The 26,392-nt window shown below is 37.7% G+C and overlaps 1 protein-coding gene across 5 annotated transcripts in view; it reads left to right on the forward strand.

The window, feature by feature from the left end:
• The window catches only part of NTNG1 (netrin G1), a 150,864-nt gene extending 144,824 nt beyond the window's left edge, over positions 1 to 6,040 (forward strand). For all 5 annotated transcript variants that reach the window (XM_071750968.1, XM_071750971.1, XM_071750969.1 and 2 more), the window contains one exon: positions 4,807 to 6,040. In XM_071750968.1, coding sequence (XP_071607069.1) covers positions 4,807 to 5,033 — 227 coding nt within the window. In that variant the 3' untranslated portion in view covers positions 5,034 to 6,040. The remainder of the gene's footprint in view (positions 1 to 4,806) is intronic.
• Positions 6,041 to 26,392: the final 20,352 nt, after the last annotated feature.

Below are 26,392 nucleotides of genomic sequence, written 5' to 3' on the forward strand. Positions count from 1 at the left end.
TTCACTGCAGCAGAAGTAGAGTCAAAGCTTGGATCAGTGCTTTAGAATAGACCAAAATGTTTTGTAATACATTCAGAACTGCCAACCTACCAACCTGTCCAGGGACTATAATGCACAAGTGATAAAAAAAGAGAAAAGTGAAGAGTTCGTTTTAAAAAGAGAGAGAAGGAGAGAGAAGGCAGTAACAAATCATACCACAAAAAGAGCACACTGAAGACAAAAAGTGATGGGAGACATCATAAAGAACATTGCTTGAAATGGAAGACATCAGAATTCTAAAAAGGAGGAGAGGATCTCTAATAAAAAAGTTTTTTCTTTCAATTTATCACTAATGGTCTTTATGCTCTTCCCACAAACAATGAAAATTTCATAATAAATCAAGACTTTGATGCAGAAAGTGAACACCACCTATCCCTGATCAAAAAAGATGTGCTTTTGAATATGCTCATTTCCTTTAAGTCAATAGCCTGTCCTTGCTCATATTCATGTGGTTGACCTACCTGAATAAGATGCTACTGTAGGCTTGCTGAACAAAGAGTAAGGCAGCACGAAGAAAGACAAAAAAATATATTTTCTCCTCTATGGAATGGTTTTCAGGAATGAGAGAAAGCTAAAAGAAATTGTGTTCTGTCTTCGCAGTAGGCAGACCAAAAGCCTTGTGCATGTGCTCTGAAGCTGCCCAGGCACAGTAACCAGAAAGACCATCAGCCAACAGCACAATGCTCTGCCTGAGGTGGTCCACCAGATCGAAGAGAACAAGACTTGCGTTTGTATTACTGTGTCTGTATTACTGCTTCAGAACTAAAATCAGCCCCAGTTTCTTTCAAAAAAGCTGCAAAGGTATTCAAGTTGAGTTGAATCAGAAATTTTCATGTATTATCCAGATTTGAACATTAAGAGGAAAGTAGACATTTGTCAAACAACTATGCTATTCTCTATACATTTCATTAAATAGCCAATATAAATTCTGTGAAGCACTAGCACATGACTTACCCCTTGAAGTGCATGATCTGCTTGAGAGACTAGGAATTTCCCCTTTGTTTTCCTTTTTTATTGCATTCCCCAATGTAGTAACACTGGAATTACAAATCAAAAATATTTTGTGGCTGTGGCAAGGCATCTTTCATCGTAATTTACAGAGGTTTTATCCTTTAAAAAGGAGGCTTCAATATTTTATTAATGATTACTTTGGAAAATGTGTTTATGTTTTGATTAAAAAATAGTAATATCTCTTATTAATGGCAGGGGGTTGTTGGTTTGGAGGGGGAAAAGAGAGTTGCTTTAAGGACAAAAGAGTGTGAAATAGATACCCATTTGTACATATGGGTTTTTTCTGCCTCCTTTATGTAGAGTTTAAAGGACCCCATAACCAGACCAGAGCTTAGACTGTAAATTGATGAATAATGAAAATAACTTTAAATATACTCCTTTATTTTACTTTCAGTTTTTTGTTTCCCTCAGTAGCACAGATCTGGAGACTGTACTCAGAAGTATCCCCCAAAAAGGCCTGCAAAGATCTCTAGAGCAAATCAGATACCCCTGTTTTGTTTCTTAAGTGATCAGTTTGATGCTCTGCCTTCTAATTAACAAAGATCTGCTAGGAAATCCACAGCTGGTTCAGCCACACAAGTCTTAAGGGACATGTGTGATTATTTCAGAATTAGTTCTTTTACTTGCATGCATCACTTCTCTGTGTTTCATTCTCTGATCAGAACTTGATAGCTGGTGCCTTTCAGAATAATTCAAACCAATTTTTCTTTACTGTTTCTTTTAATGATGAAGGCAGATCTGGTTCAGCACCTCTCTGCAGTATTTCACTGCTTGGAGTGTAAAAAGGGGCAAAGGGCAAGGCAGGGAGGAGAAGGTGGGAGGGGCACAAGGGGCAGGAAAGCTCCCAATTTTCAGGCTCCCTGCTCCTGATGCTTGGGGAAACACAAGGACAAGGGCCAGGCACATGCTGGGGCTCCACAAGCCCCCACCAGCAGCAGCTGCACCAGCTCTCCTTGGACTTCAGCTTGGAGCACACTACTTTCGGCTAAAGAATTCCAGTGAAAGGGCTCCAGTGAAAATGCTTTTCTTTATGCTACACTCATCAGCTATGGCTAATTCAATTCCTAAACTGAATGAAATGAAGTTAGTTGATATCAAAGTTTTAAAAGTCACTCTGATCATGCTTTTGAGAAGGTAGAAATGCTGTTAAGAGTTGATTAGAATAAAATTAAAGTGAAATTGTCCAAAAAAACCCCATGATAAATATATGTGTGGGCATGTGTATGTACAAACAAAGAGAGCTCCAAGGACAAAACTAAGGAAAAAGAAAAAGGTGGTTAACAATTCAAGAATTCTCAGCTACAGATTAGTTTGCTGAGAACACTAAAATATACCTGGTTTTACATAGATGCATTTCTGTGGATAAGGGTGTAAAAACATGTAAGAATAAGGAAGGAGAAGCTTTTGTTACATCCTTTTTAAAGATTTCTAATGAGGAATAAATGGTCTGATTTAAAAATCACCATCTCTAGCATCCAGAATTTTGTAGACAACAATGATTAGAGGCATCTGATAGCAGCCTGCATCAGGGAGAACTGCCAGCATGTAGCAAAACACAACTTCAGCCACCATCTCCAGCAATCTGTAACTCCAGATCAGAATCTGGGCTGATGGCCTCTTAAAATAACAGGCCATAGTTGCCTAGTAAGTTTAAAAATAGGAAAGATGTTGGAAAATACATGTTTCAATGAATGCCTGGGAAAATTTGGATAATACATGCCATACCAAACACAAAGTGAAAATCTCATCTGCTGTTTTAAAAGTGGCATTTAACTAACCATTGAATCCCACTCAATTATTCAAGATAAACAATAGTATTGATGGGATAGACATTTCATGACTTTCATTGCCTGAACTGTAGGAAGCGTCCCAGCAATAAGCAGTCTAGGACAAGCAGATTCAGTAGCTGTACCATCATGTAAAGTATTTTGATTTTGCATATTGAAACGGCTAAATATATACATTATGAATAATAAAGTCAGTTATAAAGATGCATAGCATCATTTCTAAGAGATGTAACTCAAATACTGACTTGTAAAATAAAGTGGGAAGTTTTGGCCTATTATATTTCTCTGGGTAGCTAAGCTCATCACATTTATTCAGAGGTGATTTATTATTTCTCGTACATAATATAAGCAGTGCTTTTAAAAATGCATATATAGAACATCAAAATTCAGACATATGTTTGCCATCAAGAACGTGTTATTTGTTGTGCTTTAATATTCAAGTCAGAATATAATTCAGAAAACGGACAATGTTAAATCTTTGCTAAAGGAATCACTGCAAAAATTATGCAAGTGCTGTCTCTCAGTTCTATCTATGAGTTTCAAACACACTGCATTATTATTTGGACCACTTGAATGCTGAACATGAGAAAGCTGCTGTCAGAGAGTCCTCTATAGAGAGAAAATTATTTTTCTGAAAGCAAGCCAGGACAGATAAGATTACCAGTAAATTGCTGTGCACAGAATTGTACAGATTTATGTAGGGTTGCATCACTTAAGAACTTGGACTGTTTCGATTTTAATTCTCATATGTGTTGCTTTAAAAATAAGTAAATTCAGAGTAATAAAACCATACCTTTTTGCAGCAAAAAAATACACATTTTTAAAGTAAAATTAACAACATTTTTCCCTACTGTGAATTATTTAGGCTATTTCCTGGCTAAGTGGGGCATAGCCAGCATACTGTGTTGAGTCTGCCTCTAAACCAAATAATCTCCTCTAATTCTCTGAGCAGAAGTTTTCGCTGTTAAGTTCTGCCTGGACAGTAGGTGCAAGATCTTCACTAAAATTGCTTCTCCTATGGAAGACAGATCTGTACACTAGTACATATATCACTAGTGATGTCATCAGGAATAAAACACAGATTGACCCATTTAAGTAGCCTGTTCCTCGTATATCTACAAACTTACCCAGTGAAGTATTTCAAATGACATTAAGTAATAAGAAGTAAACCTGTCAATTTTTCAAATATGATAATCCTGTGGAGCTCTAAAACTCTTGCCTGTATCATTTTCTTTTAACTCTTTTTTCAAATCTGACTTCTGAAGTTCCTGTATCAGGGTACAGTATCTACGATAGTTCTAAGATGCCAATTACCCTTGTATCAAAGTAAGAAATCTAATTAAGAAGAAATATTTGATCTCAAATGGAAATAACATTATCTTTTATTTCCATATGTATATGCCATATAATCCCCATTAAATAGCATGCTGAATTTCCTGCCTGTGCTTGCCTTTTTTGCATAATTTTTTCATATCATTAATACATGCACTTCTTGAATATAAAAACCCACCTTCTCATACAGATCTTTTTACTTCAGCAATGCCATGCTGCATTTTTACCACTGTTCATACTTTCTAAAAGCTCTAAATACTTCACTCTTTTCAAATAATAGCATACCTGCCTACAGTTCCAGTTCTGTAGTAACTATAAAAATGCAGACACTGGCACAAGAATGTATTAATATCTGTATTATTTTGTTATTAATCATTATAAATATTAATTGGTTAATGTTTTTATAGTAGGTGATCTGAAGTGAATGTTATGGCTCTCCCAGACTACAGCCTAAAAAAAAATTATAGCAGATAAAATAAATTCCAGCTTGAAACATTTTTTTTTAACCCCCTGTTTACACATCTCAGGAAGAGGGAGGAGGGAGTGTTTTAATTCTGGGTTTTGTGCAGGGTTTCTCCTGTAGATGAACTTGTATTAATTCTGCTTTTCTGTCCCTCCCTCCCCTGCTGTCTTGCAGCAAACGTGTGTGACAATGAACTCCTGCACTGCCAGAACGGAGGAACATGCATCAACAATGTGAGATGCCAGTGCCCCCCAGCTTACACTGGCATTTTGTGTGAGAAGTTGAAGTGTGAAAGGGATCCAGGTGGTTGCAGCCAAAACTCTGGCCAGGGGGCAATATCACACGGGCCGCTGTTCCTGCTGACTGCTCTGCTAGGAGCAACTGGACCTGGCATATGCTAGGCTGCTTATGGCTGAGGGCATCACATTCAGACTGCTTCCAATGAATGTGCCACATGGAAACAAAACAAAACCCCAGCGTATGCTACTGAAATTTTAAAAGGAATCATGGAATTAAAAATAACCACATCCAAACTGAGAAGGCCTAACTGAACTAAGCCATATTAATCAGTTACGGACAGGGCTCTGTGTCAAGACTGTTCACCTGTAACTTGAGATGAGTTGGCAGCTGCCTATTCTGTCCAATCAATGCCAGCTGCAAAGCTTACACAGCAGTGGAACAGCTTTGACAGCCCCCAGGATGGGAAGAGAATTTGAAACAAAACATTTGCTACTCCTACACAGTGCGTGACCGAACCTCTACCCGGTATGTGGAACGACCAAAAGAAGGCATTCTTTACTGTCAGTGCATTGTGGGTATAAGGAAATCTGTAAAAGCTGCCATATTGGCCTGTTTCAGTCCCCAAATCCTTTCCAACCTGTGCTTTAGTGAACGTTGCTCTGTAACCCTTGTTGGTTGAAAGATTTCTTTGTCTGATGTTAGTGATGCACATGTGTTACAGCCCCCTCAATAAAACAAGCCAGTTATATCCTTGTATACCTTAGCAGCACTGCATCAGTAAGATGCTGTGTTCACCTACTGTACAAGAGTGGCTATAGGACAAAAAGTGTATTTATCCTTTTGTATTCAAATGAAGTTATTTTTCTTGAAATAATGTACAATGTAGATTTTTTGTATTATTGCCTATTTGTGTTACCAGAAAATTTGTTAATGTATTTAATTCTAATCAGATAAGAAAAAAAAATTACTTTTTATTTAGTCCTTTTCTTTTCCTTTTCATTTAATTATGCAGAGATTTCTCTGTATGGGCAACGTGCTGGCATCTAAGAATATCAGTTTACATATATAACAAGTGTAATAAGATTCCACCAAAGGACATTCTAAATGTTTTCTTGTTGCTTTAACACTGGAAGATTTCAAAGAATAAAAATTCCTGCATAAACAGTTCCAGGATGATGTATTGCTATTTCTTAAGGCATTTTTAGAAAACAAAAACCTATGGAAGAAAAACAGGTTTGACAGTGGAAATTACAACATCTAACCAGGTTTTATTTTTACTACTGTCATTTTTGCAAATAATTTTAAACGTAAAGGGCATGATTTGTTTGAGGAATACTTCATCAAATCCCAGGCTTGGACAAGTTATGAAATGTTGAATAGTTCTCATCTTCGTTCTCTCAATTCATCACAGAAATTATTCCAAGACTAATTTACAAGATCTCACAGAAGCTAGTATTAAATTCATTCCATTTTTGTGGGTTTTGTGGCAGTAATAAAGTAGATATAGCCACAGCTTGAATTGTTCTTTCAAAAGCTTCATTAAACCAATATGTTTATATACGTACTACTCTGCCTAAGAAACTGCAAAACCAGCAGCAATCACAAGAAAAAGCCAAGATTTAACTTTTAATAAAGTCAAATTTAATATTTAGAAGGAATGTCAAAATATACAGTAGCAAGTAGACAAAAAGTGCTTCTCCAGCAAATAAAGTTTGTTTCAAGTATTGCCCAAGGTGTAATAAATTCTTGTTTCTGCCTTTTATTAGGCCAATTACTGAGTGTGACAGAAAAAGGATAGCAAGAATAGAGAGGCAAGTCAAAACCAAAGCAGTTTTTCAAAGTCCTGAGGAAAAAAAAGTAAAATCAAAAGGTAGCAAGACTGTGTGAATTAATTTCCTGGCAATTTTCATCATAATGGCTGTAAATATTTTACACACTTAATAGCCTGATATGGGAAACAATTAATCAGCAAAAGAAAAATTCCTGAGACAGATAAATTCTATCTGGCTCTCACTTCCAAATGGTGAACAGAGCAGAATTCAAAGCGCTGCCTTCTTGGATGAGGTCTTCCTGCTGAAGAAGCAAGTTTTACAGGCCAGGGCCCAGCATCCAAAAGCAAGTAGGCAAATCAGATCTTTGTTTCTAAAAGAATCGTATGAAAATGATGAAGACAGCAAGCTGGTGCTTGTCCAGGCTGTCCCCTTGGCCCTTCATGTAGAATGTTTGCTATTCACACTGCCTCTTTTTTTCAGCAGGCTAAGTAAGATCAGGCAAAGATAAATGAAGAGCTTGGCTGGTTGCCAGCCATGGCCTAACATGAGATTGCAGGTAAAAGGATGTTCATGACAACAAACAGAAAATTATATTGCAGCCTCAATGAGGAATATAAATGCTAATACAGGTGCCATGCAGAGCTAGAGAGTACCTATAATTAAGTGGATTTCTGATATTAAAATCTGGAATTTAGGTTTTCTTACAGCTTATTAGCATAGACCAAATTCAGACTGTGTAATTATTGGAAAAGATGCATTTTAATTGTCATTATAAACTCAAGGCTTTGTGAAAGTGCTAAGAAAGCACGTTGTGCACGTTTTGTTAAAAGGGATTCTGCCAGCAGTGCTGAAGTATAATGAGTATCTGAGCACAATCAATTCAGCTGCATTCCAATTTCATATACTTATGATCTTCTAAACCAGGGTAGAGTATATGGCTTTCCACATATTTAGCTACCTTTTCGTGCATTTTATCCTCCCTCACCTATTAATAAAATTACAATTTTATGCAGGAGGACATTCGATGGAAAGTTTTCTTATCAATCATCCTTTTCTTCAGCTTCGTTATTTTTTCTTCTGAACTCCACAGAACTTTACTAATTGAAAATCTAAAGTTTCTACTACTTGTTCGAAGTATATTTGTAAAATTATACATGTGCCTTTAAGACAGGAGATTTACATCACTCAGCATTGCTTTACCTGCTTTTTTTTCATTTAATTCATTGGAAAATGAAGGCAGAATCTGTTCCTCATTTCAGAGGCTGTGAAGAACAGATTGCTTTTCCTGAAGACATGGTAGGATCCTGTCATGATAATGTGTAGTTGCAGTATCCGTTTTATTTTTTACCTGAAAATATATTCCCCTTCCAACATATTCTAGGTTTCTTGGAGTGGGTATCCTGCCCCTGTGAATGCCTGTAAAATAGAAAACATATACACAATACTGACAAAACAATAAGAGCAAAATGATCACACACCTAGGATTTTGGCTCTGAATCAAAACAAAAGAAAAGGAACCTACTGCGGAATTGTTATTTCCTGTATAATAGTTCCTTCTTGCAAGGTTTAGCATGCAAAAACTGCCCAAGGCTTCACATTGCCTAGGTGTCCAGATGATAGTTCAGAGTACCTTAAACCTACCATTCATAATTACATTTATGCAGTTATATTTGTTCCAGTTGTTTTGCTAAATCAGTCAGTGCCAGTCAGCTTGCAGTACCTGGGTTTCTCATTAGAAAAATGGTTCTGATCCCAGATCCACGTGTAACCTCTGAAGGTGGGGCAGCTTATGACAAGGTGCTGCTCCCTGAGAAGGAAGTTGCAGAAATTTCCACTTCAAGCTGGTCATCTTTCTCAAAGGGACATTAAAGAGAGACACCTGTTCAAAAACAGTCAGATGCAAATTGACCCCAATACTGCCCTCAAATAACTGATCTAGTACTTTATCGTAACTGAGCCACAGAAAAAAGTTACTTTATATAGTGAAGAGAACATTAAAAAAAAAAAAAAAATGTGCAAAAGACTCCTCAAATTTAGAAAAAGCCCTTCTGCTTACCTATAATTTTATACATCTTTCTCATAACTCCAAGATGCCAGGGGATTTGTTATAACCTCATTATCATTCTAGGTTTATTAAACCATTGAATTAAGTAGATTCATCCATGCATTTGGTTCATTCACCTGTGAGAAAATTGAATAATATTTTTTCATGGAATATGCAAGACCAGTTTTTCAGCCAACCTCCAACCCAGCCTTCATTTTTTGTCCTTGCAAAGTTACAGATGTAAAGATTAAGATATAATCAATTAATTTCTAAGACAAACTCTAATTATTTGTGGGTGCAAACATTTATCCACCCAACTGCAGATCTGGTATTATAAATCAGGAATTTTATATTAAACAGCTTTTCCACCATCACATAATACTGGGGGGGGGATGGGGGAGGTGGGGGGGGAAAGGATGTACCATGTGTAAGCAAAATGAAGCATAACAGCAGCATTTTGCACCAGATGGTGCATTTCATGTAATGAAATGAAAGTTCATCACCAGTACAGTGTGTTCACCAAGATACCACAATATGAAAGAGATAAAATTCCAGCACAAAGCCTGTGTTTCCCTTCATTGGTTTTCTGGCCACCATTACCTATACAGACCTATACATAAATATAATAGAAGACTGTTCAAGAAATTTTACAGAGAAGACTAATGTTATGCAATCTGTATGTCTAAACAGATTGTAAAGGTTTCAGGGTTGAATTCCTGCATACATTGCTAGTAAAACTCATTTCTGAGAAGGGATAAAGATCACACCATGGAACTGCACTGAATCACAGTTCCATTGCAGTCAGTAGAACCAGAATGCAGAAAGCACAACTGCTGTCAGCAGGGGCAACCACATCTCACCCTGGGACACACCTGGGCATCAGTCCCTCTTCAAAACTTTTGCAGATGTGTTTCCAGGTGTGCATTTTCTAGTTAGGTGCTAAGATGCTGGCTACTTACACAGTGCTGCTCAATGGAGCTGCTGCACACTGTTCAAGTGTACTGCTGTCACACACCCTCACTGCTGGAAATACAATTTTTGTACCAGAAGTGAACCACTGTTGAGAAATGGAAGCAATAACAGTGTTTTCTGGGGAAAGAGAGTTTGCAAGTGAATTTTATGGCTATTGCGATGATTGTTTTGAGTTAGTGAGACTGGGTTTGGATGACCATTTTTCGTTTCTCACATTGTGCAAATTTTCATTCAAGTGCTCTGTGCAGGTCTTTGTGACATCAAAGAAACAAATTACTAGGAAGTTAATTCTGAAATTGTATGTCTGAAGAAGACCTCTCAAGAATAATGACATCAGTTCAGTCCTATACACTAATTCTTTACAGCTCAAGACTGCATGATAGGCTCAAGACAGGGTATTCTTCTTCAAGGAGAAGAAAAGGCTTTGACAGAGGTGAAAGGGGACTTTAGAAGTTCTACATGTAAGTGTAAAAAGTTAAAAATACATCTACATATACACAGACACCAACACTGAACCTAAATTCTCCCTAGCTTGTATGCCATAGCATTCTAAATAAAAACTGCCTTATTTCCACAAGTACTCCATGTTCACAACTCACAGAGGTTTTCCATAACTGTAATTACAGCAAATGCCCAGTGAAGCAGACTCTTCTCTAGTTTAGTGGAAGAGGAAATTAAAGTCTTCCTACATAATGCTGTAATTTGCAAAGCAACATACCTGATAATCTATAAAATCAGTGCAATCTTTAATATATAGAACTTATGCAAAGCTTAAGGCAGAAAATGTAGGTGTAATATTCCTCACAGGGTGAATTATAAAAAAAAAAAAAAAAAAGTCACGTTCCCTTTTTTTGGAAAACAATAAAACTTGATTTTTTATTATATTTATTCATTACTAATCTAATCAAACTATAAAACTTAGAGAGTTCACAGCTGCAGCCTGAAGACAGAACTCAGGCAGGAGTTTAAGCTTGAATTTCTTCTACAGGAAAAATATTGCAGGTTCACAAGCCACATCTAATAGAGCAGAACTGAATTTCAGCACCATCCTGGCAGCCTGGATCTGCAAGTACTACAATCACTCCTGATCTAGCAGGCGTGTTAACTGCTAAATCTAAAAGTACCTCTTTTAATTCAAAAAGCTTTGAGAATTCAGATTATTGGGCGACAAAGTTTGAGTCACTGTAATGATCACAGTGAGGCTTTTTTAATTCTGCCAAGTTGGTTTTAGTTCTCTAGTTCCATGTCTTCCAAAATACCACTTCTGGGACCATTAGTCACTTCAAAAATCATTTTATAACCTTAAAATGGAGTCGCTAATTTTACTCAATCTGTCATCAGATACTTATGACAATGCCATAGTTGTTCTCTCTTTTTAGATTGTAATATTCATTAGATAATGAAGGGGAAAAACTGACATAGAATCATAGAATGATTTAGGTTGGAAAAGACCCTGAATATCATCGATTCCAACTGTTAACACTAATAGTACTAAGTCCAGTATTAAAAAAAAACATGGCCTTGACTGCCATGCCCATGTCTCACATATTGTTGTTCTTCCTTAATATAAACCTCAAATCATAACACAAGTGATATTATCTTTCTTTGGTCCCCTCCATTTTCACCGGTACTAGAACCCTCATTTATTCTACAGAAATTTTATTATATTCCAGTTCTTCAGTGTATTGCCCAAAACAAAATATCATGTTGCACAAGGTAGCATTAAAAACAAAAAAAAAAAAAATTTAAAAATTAAATCTTTACATTAATCTTTTCAAAACAAAGTCAACAACAATTTTTACCAAATTCCTCTAAACCATTTTCATTCATACCACTATGCAAAACATCTTAGCAAACATTCTCCATTTAAACCACAAGTGTTATTTACCCATTTGTGATATAGCAAAACTCTTACAATACAGCCAATTGACAACCTACAAAGGGGAGATTCCTGTGTGATCCCAGTAGAAGAACCATGTTCATACATCATTCATAGATGTGCAGTAGGATGCATCTGAAGGACAAAACAAATTTCTCCAATTTTGATGCCGTTCCATATCATGAACAATTTTTTTTCGAAGAGATAATTTTTTTGCTTGAGGTAATAGTAGTTTTGAGATTAATGCATTTTCTACATTTAGAAGTGCAACACCACTCCTGCAGAGAACCAGCAAAACCAGCAAAAACATATTTGATGTAAACTCACTCACCCTTAATTCTGGTGGTTTCTGCAAGCCATATTTTAAGTTTCTGATTTTAAGCGGCCTCAGTCTAGGTGATGCTTTCACACCTCTCAATGACTGTTTTCAGCATCACCTTAACATGTAAATGAAAATATTTCAGTCCTTATAAATCTACTGGGAACATGGTTCACTTTGCACATGCACATCTTATTTAACAGTGGATGCAAAATTAAATGCTGCTCTCTCTAATTGATGTTTATAATTGACAGTACCAAGAGATCTCATTCAAAGGCTTGGGCTCTCAGACTACATTCTGTAAACATGTTGAATGAAAGGATGTATTTGCTTACTGTAACTAAATAAAACAGAGGTGAAATCACTCTTAGAAGATTCTTATGACAGTCAAAATGCCAGAGCACTTGCATTTATTACAATTGAGATACTTCAAAAAACCTCAAGAAAGAGACAACAGGCTACGCTGTTGTTCGCTGCAAACTATACAGGCTCAGAAACTTTGAACAGAAATTCTGTATCCTTTACCTTTTTAACAGAGATGAGGAAACCATGACTCAGTGAGATAAACAACCAAAAAAGCAACTTGCAAAGGCAGGGAACAAGTGCAACGCATTCAAGCTCTGCATTATATTGAATATGAATAAAGTGTTAACTAAAAGAGTACCAACAACTTCTTAGTAACTTTGGTTATAATTACCACTATGTATAGCAGTAGTATATACAATATTGCATGCATGTTTTATTGTTATGCATAACATATATAACTATTTACAAAATATTACTTCACACTTTCTCATTTTAGAATGGTAGTCAAACCACTATGTGTTCTCACAAGTGAGATGCAGGACAAATGGATGTATCTCAAGAAGTGTGAAATTATTCCTTGCCTGAACAGGTAAGTATGACACTTCATTAGGGGTGATGAACATCAAGGTCAAAAATAAATTAGTTTTTCTATGTTACTTTTTTTAAAGATAAATAAAAACATATAGTGGATGATAAATTAAAGACAGCAATCATGTTTTTAACTATCATGCTATCTCATACATTATTTCTTAAAGATTAATAGAAGTAATTTTAATTACAGAAGAATATATGTTTTAAAATGCATTTACAAATTTGGACTCAAGCACTAAAATTGACTTAGCTTAGTGTTTACTTTTTATTAATTTTACTGATCTTGTGGATCATAAGTCTACCAAGTTCTTCAGGCAAAAGAGGCCTGCTAAATACATGCCCAGTTCAAAGCTGACACACATGCAGAAAACCCAGTAAGCTGAAACATAATGGCATAATAGCATAACATAATAGTTAGAAGTTGAGATTTGTTCACCTAATAGAGCTAAAATGCATTCATAGGAAATGGGTTTTAAATACTAAAACAAAATATTCAGATTCACGCCGCCAAAATGTAAAAGGCTAACTACAGAAATGAAGGTTTGAACCCACACTGCAGGAACAGATGTTACTGAAAAGAAAAAGTAGACCAGCAAAATCACGATGTAAGATTAACAATTCTGTTCTCACCATCAGTCAGGCACAAATTTTAACTCAGTTCTAAACAGAAGGGTACATGAAAGGCATTGGAATCCAAAGGGAAAGAAAGCAAAAAGCAAAAAAACCCCACTTTTCTTAAGAGCTAGAGTTTGTGAGGGAAACCCAGCACTGGGAGAGTTAAAAATAAAGAGAACATAAGTTGTCTCCAGACTAAAAATAATCTGGGATGTCAGGGAAAAAAACAAAGTAGATAGTAGATACATAACCATAAATTCATACACAGATTATTTAGCACGGTAATCTCTGATTTGGAAACTGTAGGATTTGAGCCAGGTACACACAGAACACTGCTTGAGGATTTCACCTCCTGGCTAGATGAAACACTGCTCACTTTTCTGCTGAAGGAGCCCTGCCTGTCAGCATCACCTCTGCCGCCTTGTCTTTGATTCCAGCTGGGAATTTAGCAGCACTAGTCTGGGGATCTAGTCCAGACCTTTGTGAAGCAGCTGATTCTCAACACCTTTTAAGAAACGATATCTCAGGCCACCCTCAGGCCGAAGCAGAGCAAGCTCAGCATGGAGAGCATCCCATTGCCAAGACCTGTGATGGCCAGTGGTTACATCTGCTCTTGGCCACACACCTCCTAAGTCATTAAATGTAATACTTATAAGGAAATAGAAAATGAAATCTGTTCAGAACATTTTCCCTTCAGGCCTTCTATTGGCATCCGTTGTCATCGTATTCAACATGGAGCTGAACCAGGCTCTGAATGGCTACACTGACTCATTCAATGCATTTCTTGTTAACATCTCTAATTGTTGCTGCTTGTCATGATAGGAGAACCAGCAGGTACTGCTCTCCTGAAATTACATTTATTGCACTGCCTTCTTTTGCCACCCTGCAGCTTTCCTTCTTCCCTAGTGTCAGAGTTTTATCTATGCTTTCATAGAAATATATGTATTATTTGGCTCTAGAAACCTCCCAGGGGCAAAAAGTAGGTGGATTGGTATTTAAGAATTAGTGTTGGCAATGCTCTTTTGTCTCTCTAGATCTGGTAGAGAGTCACAACTACTTTTACAACTCTCTCACTGAGTGGGATGTAAGGAACATGACCAAACTATGTAGATTTAAGTGGCAAACAATTTTTTTACAAGTTTCTCATTTACTTACAGTATCTAGCATTATTATCTCCCAGCCATTCCTGAAGTTAGACTCATGACACTACTGCAAAGCAGGGAGGCATGCTATTGGCATTTTATTCATAGGACCAAAGCCTGAATACATTGAGACTTACAAAGTTAATTACAGAAAGAGAGATTAATTTTAACACCTCATCCACCACATTAAGTACTAAGATCTACAGTTACCTACTTCATCCAAATTACACAAATACGAAGTTAAATATTTCTCTATCTCCATGTATTTCCCACCCACTTACTTCAAATTATCTTATCCATGTTTATGTTACATTACACCTCCCAAAACTTTGTCTTTGCCTTACACGCTTGGAGTTTTAATGTTGTGATACATAGGTCACACATTTGATTTTGCTGGTTTGAGTTTTTCTCTTTTGTGCTTCAGACTAAAGCTGGAAGGATACCACAGCTACTGGGTTTTAAAAGGATGTTATATGTGAGTCAAAGTAATTGGAAGCATTTCATCAGTCTGAGACATTAGAAGACAGAAAAAAACAGTAAAATATTAAAATCTTTTACCAAAGAAAAAAGGTAGTTATGGTTTGGTTCTTTACCCCTCTCCTTGTCTGATTTTTTCTTTACTGAATACTTTAAAGATCACACAAGAATAAGAATAATAAGATTTCATAAATTAATATGTAATATCTTTTATAGCTTAAAATACGTATAGCTTTGGAATTTAATTTCTTCCATAAATGTCTAGCTGTTGACACAATTAGCTTTTGATACATAGATATTTCTGCTTACTGGAAATCTGGTAGCAAAAAGACTCTGCATTTTGAATGAACTCATAAATATATATTGAATTTAATTTTTTTAATACAGAAAAACAATTTTCCTACTGTTTGGTTGGTTCAGCAGCTAGTTGAGAGAAATATTTTTATGAATATTTTTGTTTTGTACAACTAATTAGTCCATAAATCAGTACACTGTAATATGGCAGATTACCCTCAAGCCAATAGAGAGCAACTGATTGAATGTACTTACCTTCTTCATAATTCATCTGTCTCTCATGTCTCTACATTTTCTTCTGGTGCTTTCAAACCTTGTTTTGCCATTTTTTTTCTCTCTTCCCATTCCTCACATACATACACCAATTTAGCCAATAAGTATACTTGCTCCTAAACACCAGAATTTTTCCTGTGTTTTGAACCAAGTGCACTGGGCTTACAAAGTACATAAACAAACAACCAGAGCATCATAGGTTAATCAATTTGATTCTACAGTAAGTTTTTTTTTTATGTGGTTTCCATTTTCACATTATTTATTAGGGCCATTTAGTAATATTAAAAATGTGACAACTCTCAAGCATAAAAATGCCTCTAAAGGAGGGGAGAGACAAACTATAAATGTAGAAGTCTTGTATCAAATGTGAAAGATTAATTTAGAAGTCAGTTAAGGATGGTAACCATATTTTTTGAGAAAAAAAAAAAGGAAGGTCAAATGCTGAACTTGAAACATGTACTCTAATAATACCTTTTAATAATACTTGAATAATACCCTTGAGTGAAGTTTTTTTCTCCCTAATCTATAATGCCTACTTTATTTTCCTCAAATGGTTTGCAATGTCTAAGGACTGTTTTGAGGTAATTTCAGTTGTGAGTGGCATGCCATACAGCCCTCAACAACATTTTGATCACAAAAAAATAAATAAAAAAATACACACACACAAAAACACAGACATAACTTTGTCATTATTTCTTCTGACTTAGGTTTCCGAGTGGTAATCTTGTGTGGCAATTAGTTGGCAGTCTCAATACAGCTGCTAACAGAGATGTGCACACTGATTAACAAAAGCTATCAGTGTTTTTTCCCAAGCTGTCAATGTAGCAAAGGAAGCAGAATGAACATGAGCTAGCCTCACATTTCTCAAAACCCAGCCCCAGAGAAGGAGGAAATACATTGACAAAACACTATTGGAAAACACAAAACTTGGTATACGTGATGCACCCGTTCTGCGGACAATTAGGATTCAACCTCCAAGGACTGGAGACAGTTTGCATTTGTTAATGACTTGATCTAGAGTCCTCTAAATGCAAAGGAAAGCTTCACCTTGACTTCAACAAAACAGAATCAGGTTTTTAATTCTATTGAAAAATAATTTCAGGAAAGGAAAAGTAATACCTTAGGCTTTATCTCTCTGATCCTTCTATAATCTGCAACATTTTTGGACTTCCATGTATTATTTATTGTGCAGTGTTCCATCGCAGCACTTAATTCTTATTTTAATGTTTCCACAGATCCAGCAGTTCTGATGACAAATGTCTTCATTTTAAAAGCTGGTCTGTATGGCAGGCACCATTTCTATCCAACAGAGAAAGGAACTCCCTATCTGAAACTGTTTTCACCAACGATTTGTTTGCCAGCAGCATGTTTTCCACTTTAATCCATGTTAACATTTTGTTTGGAGTTATCCTAACTGGCATGTATTCTATCTGATAAACATCTCTTCTCCCCTCATGGAAACATTATTTATTTATGACATTACTGTTACAGACAATTAAACAGCCAAGAGGGAAACACATTTGCTTTTCTACAAATACCTGCACATGCTGGTAAACCTGCATCATTTTTCTTACAGAAACATCTAAAACTTGGTAAAGGGCTTCCTAGCATGTCTTTGGTATCCACTGAGAACAAGGAACAGGGACAGACACAGGCAGCAGTACAAAATCAGCAAGGATTCAGGAGAACAGGAGGAAAAGAATAACAATTCAGGTTGTTAGGTTGATGCATGAAACTTTCTGCTTTCCAGCCTGTGACTCTATGACTAAATGAACCCAGTGTAAAATTATTCAACTCAAGAGCTGATTTCATTCAAGTTCTCTGTGTTTTTGCCAACATAGGAACTAGCCACTGGATTATCAAGAAACCAGTACCTAAACATAATGTACAGTGAGCTAACAGCAAATAATCTGTATTGGAAGTCATAGTGCTCCCCAAACTGCTTTATGACTGAGGCTGAATTAAGGAGGACAGTAGCAATAAAAATTACCCAAGCAACTGAGAATCAAATACCCTCAAATTCCCAGTCTCTTCACCAGTTTGTACTACATGTTGAATCCTTGGTAACAGAAACACATAATAAATACAGAAGACTTCTACGACCCACATGTGTTTCATGAATGACATTGATAATTTCTATGGGTCATCAAAGTCCCTTTGTCTCTAAGTGCCAGTTCTTTTAGAACCTACATGTCTTCAGACAATGTCATACAGCTCAAGACATAGCACATAGTCTTAATAATTATTAACTGACAAATTTCTGAATCTTCTCACACTGGGCTCAGAATTTTTCAGATAAAGTTGCTGCCAATAGGCTCAGATCAAAGGAGAAAAAAAAACAAAAAATGGAAGAAAAGGAATGTATTGACTTTCAACAGCAGGACAAAGGCAACCTTTAAAAATAGATTCAGCTGTACATAAATAATTTAAGTAATACATAGTTACTTGCACTGGAATCGTATAAGTAGATATACATACACACTTGTGTGCTTTGAGTACCCGCTAGCTAAATTTTTTTTTTTTTTTTTTTCCAAATATTTTAGTTGTTACATAGGAAAGTATTTGCATATTATGTGAACATACACAGATAATAATAATGTTTATCAACCCACCTGCTCATTTGCGAATGGATTTTTAAGTTAAGTCAACCTTATCATCTACACTTTTTCTCAGCTGGAGGATATTTTTCTGTCCATTATCTACTTCTTCCTACAGAAGATTTAGAGACCTTCTGGAGTCCCTCCCTCATGAACAGAATCTGTGTTTCATGGATGCAGTCCTTTGCAGTAAAAAAGCAATGTCCTTTGGGAATACTAAATGCAAGAGTCACCAAATACTCTCTTCCACACAAGATGACAGCCAGAGGATATTAAAGGCACGATGGCCGCAAGTGTAAGATGAAATTCTGTGCGAACCCTGAGCGCAGACCCGTGGTGTGTGACAGTTTTATGAACAGATGTCTCTGTTACTCTGAGCCTGTGACTTGACTATAGCTACCTTCATTAATTCAGAGAAAGAAAGGGGTGCTGGTTTGTGCAACCAAAGCTGCTCCCCTCAGGGGCCGAGTGTATAACGCAGAGAAACCACTGCATCAGCTCTCAGCCGGGGATCACCACCAGCAGCATGGGGACAGAGGAAGAGACAACAAACACATCTACAAAGGGCAGGTGAAAGGGTCAGGTATGTGGACAGCAAAATTCATGGTTATTGGCAGGTCATGGAGGGAACCAGCTATACTTCTCAAAAACATCACAAGCATGCACTGACTAATGTAGAAAATTTTTTGTTTAGCTCTTAATTTTTTTCTTTCCTGCACGCTACTGCTTCCTAGAGCAGGTTAGGTCGATGATTAGTAAGTCCCACATGCTTTAATGTTTCTGTGCTAAATTAGGAGAGCCTTGGAGCAGATCTTACCAAAAAACCAACAAACCAAAACCAACCCTTAGATAGAATCTTGAAAAACACACCTCATTTTTGCTTTATATATATATATATATAAAATATATATGCATGTATAGACAAGCACTGGACTCTAACTCCGAGCATTACTCCTTCCTCAGATTCTCCTGACATCTTGTGGTTACAAGGAACATAACACTCTGCTGACCCTATCACTTAAATACTCCCTGGATGCACATAAGCATACTAATGCCTGTATAATTTCAGCAAATACAAACCAACTCGAGCAATGCAAGACAATTACTTCACTCGATCAGATGTGACACGGTGTCAGCATCATGTTCTGATAAGACAAGCTGCACAGAACTGTAAAGGCAAACCACAGACAAAATTATGCAGAGCTTTGGTTAACTGGACTACAGCAGATAATATATTGTTCAAAACTATAAACCTATCTAATCCGGAATGAAAATTGCCAGGATACCTGCACTAGTTCTGATATTGCCATATTAAATATTGCTTTGATTTTTGTCACAGTAATCAAATCACTCCTGCTGCAAAAGCAGAACATTAGTGCATCAGACTATATGAGGAAAAATCTGCCTTCTCAGACAAGAAGATAAATGTCTAATAAAGAGTTGGTTTGCCCATGTATACAGACGTGGCACAGGTAATATGTGTGGCAGGGGGAGAGGAGAAACACCCATCCTATGAAGAGCCACTGCTTTTTCTTTTCCTAAGAAAGCTGGCCTATTTATTAATTTTCAAGTAAAGTAATTTGATTCTCAAGGAAAGAAAAAGATTCCTCTTTTTAGGAGGATTTGCTGCACTGCCTGAAGAGGTTTGACACTCACCTCCAGGTCCACTGTTTGGCACAGATGAGATCAAGCAATAAAAAAAAAAAAAGAAAATAATATGTGCAGATTGGTTAGTTTCCACACCAGATGCTCCCCCATATAGTCACATATCCCCACCCCTATTTTTTTCTCCAGCCAAGAGTGTGCAAGGGTGGTGCACAGAAAGACTTAACGAAGCTATTAGCAGTTGGGGGTTATGTTACAGATCACACCACTCTTCCCCTTGGGCCTGCTCCTATTCCCATGGAAGTGAAGGTATCAGTGTGCTCATTGTCTTCAGAGAAAGCCAAAAAAGGTTGCTGGAAAAATGTACTTACCTGTGCATTCCCTCTTTCAGCCTATGATTCCCATTTCACTTTCTTGATGGTATCATAATGCACTGTGACCAGGCACTGGGCTTTCATTCTTTGTGAAGCAGAAGAATCATAACAGATAAGAACTGTTGCTTGTTTGTTAATTAAGTTTTAATGACAATATTGTTTCAAGAAATGGCAGCTACGAAGTTGCATCTCATAAATGTACCAGTGCCTGAACAAACCTCAAAGATGGACTTTATCGTTCCGAGGTGAAAACAATCATGGTTGCAGGCAAACTCCCCAAAGCAAAGACTGGCTGGAAAGCCAGCCCACAGTTTTCAAGTGGCCACATGATGAGAAATGCTAAATTCCTAAGTCAGCTACTGTTCATTTACGGAAAAAAAAAAAAAAAAAAATATATATATATATATATATAATACAATATTGAAAGAAAGAAATGTTGCTCTAATGTTTTTCTAATTCCTTTGGTTGTAAGCAAGAGGTTTATGGAAGATGCAGAAAGAAAAAAATGCATTATATCTTATAAAGAAGGAATTTTTATGGTTAAATACATTTGCATTGCTAAGAAATTCCATATCTGCAAATTTTGTAGTTTGTCTTCACAAAATCTGTGTCTTGTTGCAGAAGACACACATATGTGGGGTCTTTAATGAAAAATTCATGCTTTTTTGATGCAAATTAAAGGTGAACTGAGGTGGAAACATGCTGGTGGAAGCACTGAAGTAAGAGCAGGGATGAAATAATCCTGTATAGCCACAGTATCATCCATGGGGAATTCTTGTCACTAAGTTCTCAGTGTGTGTTTTTGAAGACCAGTCTTTTCCATGTGGATGATCACTTGAAAAATAATGTTAAAGGTAACTGAAGGGCTCTGGATATCAGCTGAATGCTGCAGCTCTCCAAAAGGGACATTTTAAATTTGCAAAAGCCAGGTGAGCAAGATTACCTGAGATAACTAAAAGCATAAATAAGGAACACAGCTTTTAGAATGTAAGGGATTGCAGGAACTGGTCAATAGGAAGCATGTGGTCTGGGAAGGAGTGGTCTAGACCCATGTCTAAAGTCCCTATAAAGACGCAGGATGTGGTACTGCACCATACCAAGAGTAACTCTGGGCTACAGCTATGGACAGACTGATGAAGGACAGCATGGCTTAGGCAGGTAGTGCTGGCAGATGGAAGGTATCCAGCCTTAGGACACACTGATAAAGTAGTCAGAGGGGCCTGGGAGGTGCTTCCTTTCAGCAGCACAGGCAGATGCAGAAAGGAAGATGAGTAAACCCAACCCTCTCACTCTGAAAGGGACAAACTGATAAGCAAAGGATCTCTTCAGAACAAAGAAGGAAGTGGGCATCATATGAGTCTTCTAGACCGTGGTACAATTTGCTCAGAGAATTAGGTATAAATGATCAGACTCTTCATTTCTGGTTTCAACTTGAAATGTCACACTGTTTAAACACTCTCCTATGGGGACTGCTCCTCCAATATAGAAGTCCTGTGTAAATCCAGGCAAAAAAATTAAAAGGACCCACAAAGCATAATGATCCATTGTTTCCTTCTCCTTGTTGACTGAGGCAAAGAAGGGCAAAGCAACAGAGAATTAAAAGTAAATTACATGGCTAACAATGCCCTGTATACCAAAACAGATTAACAGGTGCACCTGTAGCATGTGAAACAGCATTTCCTGAACTTTGCTGAGTCCTACCACTGACTTCACTCTAGCCACAATTTTATCCAGAAGACTTACCAAGTCAAACTCTGAGAGAAAATGGAGGCCTGACAGTGTGTTAAGATGTGAACATTACTCTCAGTCTAAAAATAAATAAATAAATAAATAAATAAATCTTTAGCATGAGATTTTTTTTCTTCATGGGAAAACAAAATATATTTACATTGTAACAGTACAGTAGCTTATTCCCCTCCTTCATGCACAGATGATGCAAACTCCTACTCTTCTTGCTAGAGAAAACACCTAGTCCTGTTTCAGCTGTATTAGTGGAACCTAATTCTTAAAGCTCCAGAGAGGCAGCTGTGACATGGCATTCCCAAATCTGCCCCCCTCAGGTCCACTGGCAATGAAAGAAGACACAGAATATTTTATGTTCCAAAATATTCTTGAGGTACCAATTGAAAGCAAACATTACATGAGCAGGATAGTAGGTTCTGTCAAAGCAAAGGATATTTTGGCACAAGCTGAAACAGTTCAAGGAACTGTCATTTGGTCCCTTCCTCAGGGTAATCAGAAAGCTTTTTCATCACAAGTGCTTAGAGAGACTATATGGCAACCAAATGCACCCCCTTGCATCCCCTTCAGCATCCTCATTTCAGTTGCAGTTTTAAAACATGAACATAAAAAGACTTCAATGAACCCAGGAGAGAGCAGATGTTAATTATAGCAAAATGGTATCAAAGCCAAACTGAAATTTGGTTTGGGTTTGCATGATTGGTTCAGCAGCACTCCCAAATAGCATGAACTACAGAGTATGCAAACCCTGACCTCTTGACAAAGGCATATGTAGATTTCCCACACTATGTAACCAAATGTCACCTACATAGCTATTAGCAATTGCCCTTAAGCTAATGCATTATGTCTTTCTGACAAAAGTAGTAGCTAGATTCTGACAAAGAATAATTACTATTGCAATTGAAAATGTTAAAATATAACCAAAAATCAAATATGAAATTATTAGTGAAAAATGTAGATGAAATTAGAGGTGTTTAACTTCAATTGAATTATCAGTAGCTTGACTGACCTTAATTTAGTTCAAATAAGCATTCAGTGTACCACAGGTCACAAAAGCAAATAGAAATGGTAGTTACACCACTTGGAGATGGAGCTGCCCTTAGTGCTCAAAGTTTCAACACTAACCAAGGAGCAGCAGTTCTCATAAGGAGTATTCATTCCCACCAAATCTAGGGCTTAATGGCCTAATTATTCAGTTTTAAACTAATTTTAAACTGTCAAGCTGTTGTCAACACTGAAGCTACACAGTGTACCAAAATGAGGAATATGGACATGTCTTCCAGAGTCAACTGCTTTGCTTCGTCCAGTACACCCTTTCGGGTAAGCAATGGAGGGGGCTGAAGAGTAAGTACTGCAAGTCTCTCCTTCCAAACCACAGACTTCTACAGTATTCCATTGTATCACTTTCAGAAATGTAAATTAAGCTCTCTCTCAATATTCCAGTTACTATTCGATTTACGCTTTTCATGGCATTTTCCTCTTTCATTTATTGGTATACTTCCAGTTCCTACAAGGACACTGTGTGCTAGAATTATATGTCATTCTTTTAAAATATGTCTCTCCTTCCAAGTTTAGGCTGTACCATATAGGGTGCCCCTGAACTCTCTTTTCTCCCCAGTCCTAGCAGCAATCTCTGCCCCTCTGACTAGCAATTCTTCCCAGCACAGCAGTTATTAGAATACTAAAATCTTCACCTGAATCCTGTCTCTATAGGACTGCTTTAAGCATAACAAGTTAAACAACACAGTTAAGCATAACACAGTTAAACAGCTTCCAGCATGCATTTACAACATAGTGGTGTCCTATATTCAACTGCACTGGTTACAGTATCTGCCTTCCCCTGAGGAATAATGGGTACAAATCATAAGTTAACTTTGCTTACATATCCGTAGTACTGGGCAATCTAGATTTCAGAATTTTCTTTTTATGCTGGCTGCTAATCACTGCCAAACAAGTCAGAAGATGTTTGTGCCAGCTGCAGGGCAATGGGGTGATGGAAGTCACATTAGAACAGCTCTTCACTACCCACTGACCCACGCATCACCTTACTGATCAACTTTTACTTGGTTTCTAGTAACTGGAAATTAAGGTCTTTTCCTAAAAGTAAACTAATCTAAACTATCCCTTTTCATTCTACACAACCTTCCAAATACTCTGTCATTCAGTCTCAGTTCTTTGGCACTGGTATTCACATAGATCATTTTTCTTGCACACACAACCCTCACTCATACCTCACAAATATTCTGATTTTCTGAAGCAACAGAATGCTCAAGTTTTTTAAAGCAATCCATTTCCAATATCATGAAGAGGGAGATCTCAAAAAAGCAAAAGCCTTTGAGATAGTAATAGCTTCAACTTCAAGTATGTATTTTTCCCACGTACAAACATTAAAGAATACATCCTTAAGTCTACATATGATGTTACTTGTTCTTGACCTACCAGAAACTAATAAGAAACCATGCCTACACTTTATTGATAATCCACAAGGCCAAAGAGACAGGATAAGCATCTTCTGAAATTTAAATTAAATCTAAGAGAATCAATAAAACCATTTGTTTTGTTCTAACACCCAATTTTCAGCAATATCTTCATGCTGCTGCTTGTTTAGTTATTTTCAAAATTACATTATCTGCTCAGCTGCAAAAAGGCTATTGATTTGTATATAAAACCAGGCAAAAAGTACTGGCTGTTTACACAGGATTCGGAGTTATTGTGAACAGTGTCTGTAAACAGTCACCCAACACCAGTGGAATATAGAATGGTTTGGGTTGGAAGGGTCATTAAACATCATCTTTATTCCAACCAAGAATCTAAATCTATTCTCTTCCAGTTTGAAATCATTATCTCTTGTCCTGTCATTACACAACCTATCATAACAAAAGTTCCTCCCCAACTTTCATGTAGCTCCTTCAGGTACTGGAAGGTCACTATAAGGTCTCTTCTTAAGGTTTCTTTGGGGCTAAAGTTTGGTTGCTCCCCCCACCCCCTTTTTTTTTTTTCCTTTATTTATTTTTTGCCTTTTTTTCTGTTCTGCCATATTAACTCCTGGTGCCACAGCTCTGCCAGCCTGTCTCCCAGCATGGCACTGCCAGGGGATGCTGGCATGGGGGCTGCTTTCAGCAGGAGTCTTTCCTTGGGGCCCAAGATGCTGTCAAGGTTTAATGTTGGGCTGGCAATTAAACAAATGAAAGATGTTCTTTATCAAACCTGCTCCCTCTCCAGGGGGGGAAAAGGAGAGAGAACAAGGGAGAGTGACTTACAGGTTGGAAACTGAACTACTCCACTTTATTGAAACAGTAACAACAAACAAAAAAGTAAAGAAATCTATCCAAAACTAATATAGCTGATGTCACCACCAATGCCCTGGGCAAGTCTCAGACTGGGCTGCTGGAGTCAGCAGCAGGTGGGAGCTGGATGCAGAAAAGACAGCTCAGGATGGAAGGCAGAGAAAGGGAAGGAGTCCTCCTCCCAGGAGGCCAGCCAGCGATCAAGAGCTTGAGGTGCCTCAGCTTCATCTCAAGTATCACTCAGGATCCACGGCACAGAATCATAGAATCACAGACTGGTTGCCCAGGGGGCAAATGGGTGAGCCCACAGGATGGCTGGGGATGGAGGCCAGGCCTCCCAGCTAATGCTGGCCATGGAGGCTGAGGCTCTTGGCTGTCTGCAGCATGGTGGCTGGGCCTGGTGGTGTGGTGCTGGCCAGGGGTGGAGGCTGTGTCTGATGGTGTGGCACTGGGTTGGTGTTCTTCTGGTGTTGGCAAAGAGCCTTGGAGGAGCCCCCTGGCACAGTGGTGTGGAGCTTGTTTTCACATAGCTTGTGCTTTCACGAGTCTCATGCCAAAGCTTTTCTGCATAGACATATTGTTACAAGATTTTCCTGTTAATCCAGCAAATTTTGGAGTGCTTCACAAATAAAGCTCATAAAATATCTGATCTGTACCCCCCCGTGTGGATTACATGGAACTCCAGTCTCTGTAAAAGAAGGAAGTGACAGTTCAACAAATCCCAAGCTGGTTTAGGTTGGACAGGATGTTAAAGATCTAGTCCCACCTCCCTGCCATGGGCAGGGACACCTCCCACTAGACCAGGTTGCTCCAACCTGGCCTTGAATGCTTCCAGGGATGGGGTAGCTACAGCTTCTCTGGCCAGCTTGGGCCAGTGTCTTATAAGCGTCACAGTAAAGAATTTCTTCCTAATGTGTAATCTAAATCTCTCCTCCTTCAGTTTAAAGCCATTCTCCCTCATTCCATCCCTCCATGCCTTGTTAAAAAGGTCTCTGCCCAGCTTTTCTGTAGCCTCTTCAGGTTCTGGAAGGTGCTCTAAGATCTCCCCGAAGCCTCCTCTCCTCCAGGCCGAGCAACACCAACTATCTCAGCCTGTCTTCATAGGAGAGGTGTTTCAGGCCTCTGATCATCTTTGTGACCCCCTCCACTGGGCTTGCTCCAACACATCCATGTCCTTGTGTTGGGGGCTCCAGAACTGGATGCAGCACTCCAGGTGGGGTCTCACCACAGTGG

Source organism: Heliangelus exortis, chromosome 8 (assembly GCF_036169615.1).
Source record: "Heliangelus exortis chromosome 8, bHelExo1.hap1, whole genome shotgun sequence".
NCBI classification, from domain to species: domain Eukaryota; kingdom Metazoa; phylum Chordata; class Aves; order Apodiformes; family Trochilidae; genus Heliangelus; species Heliangelus exortis.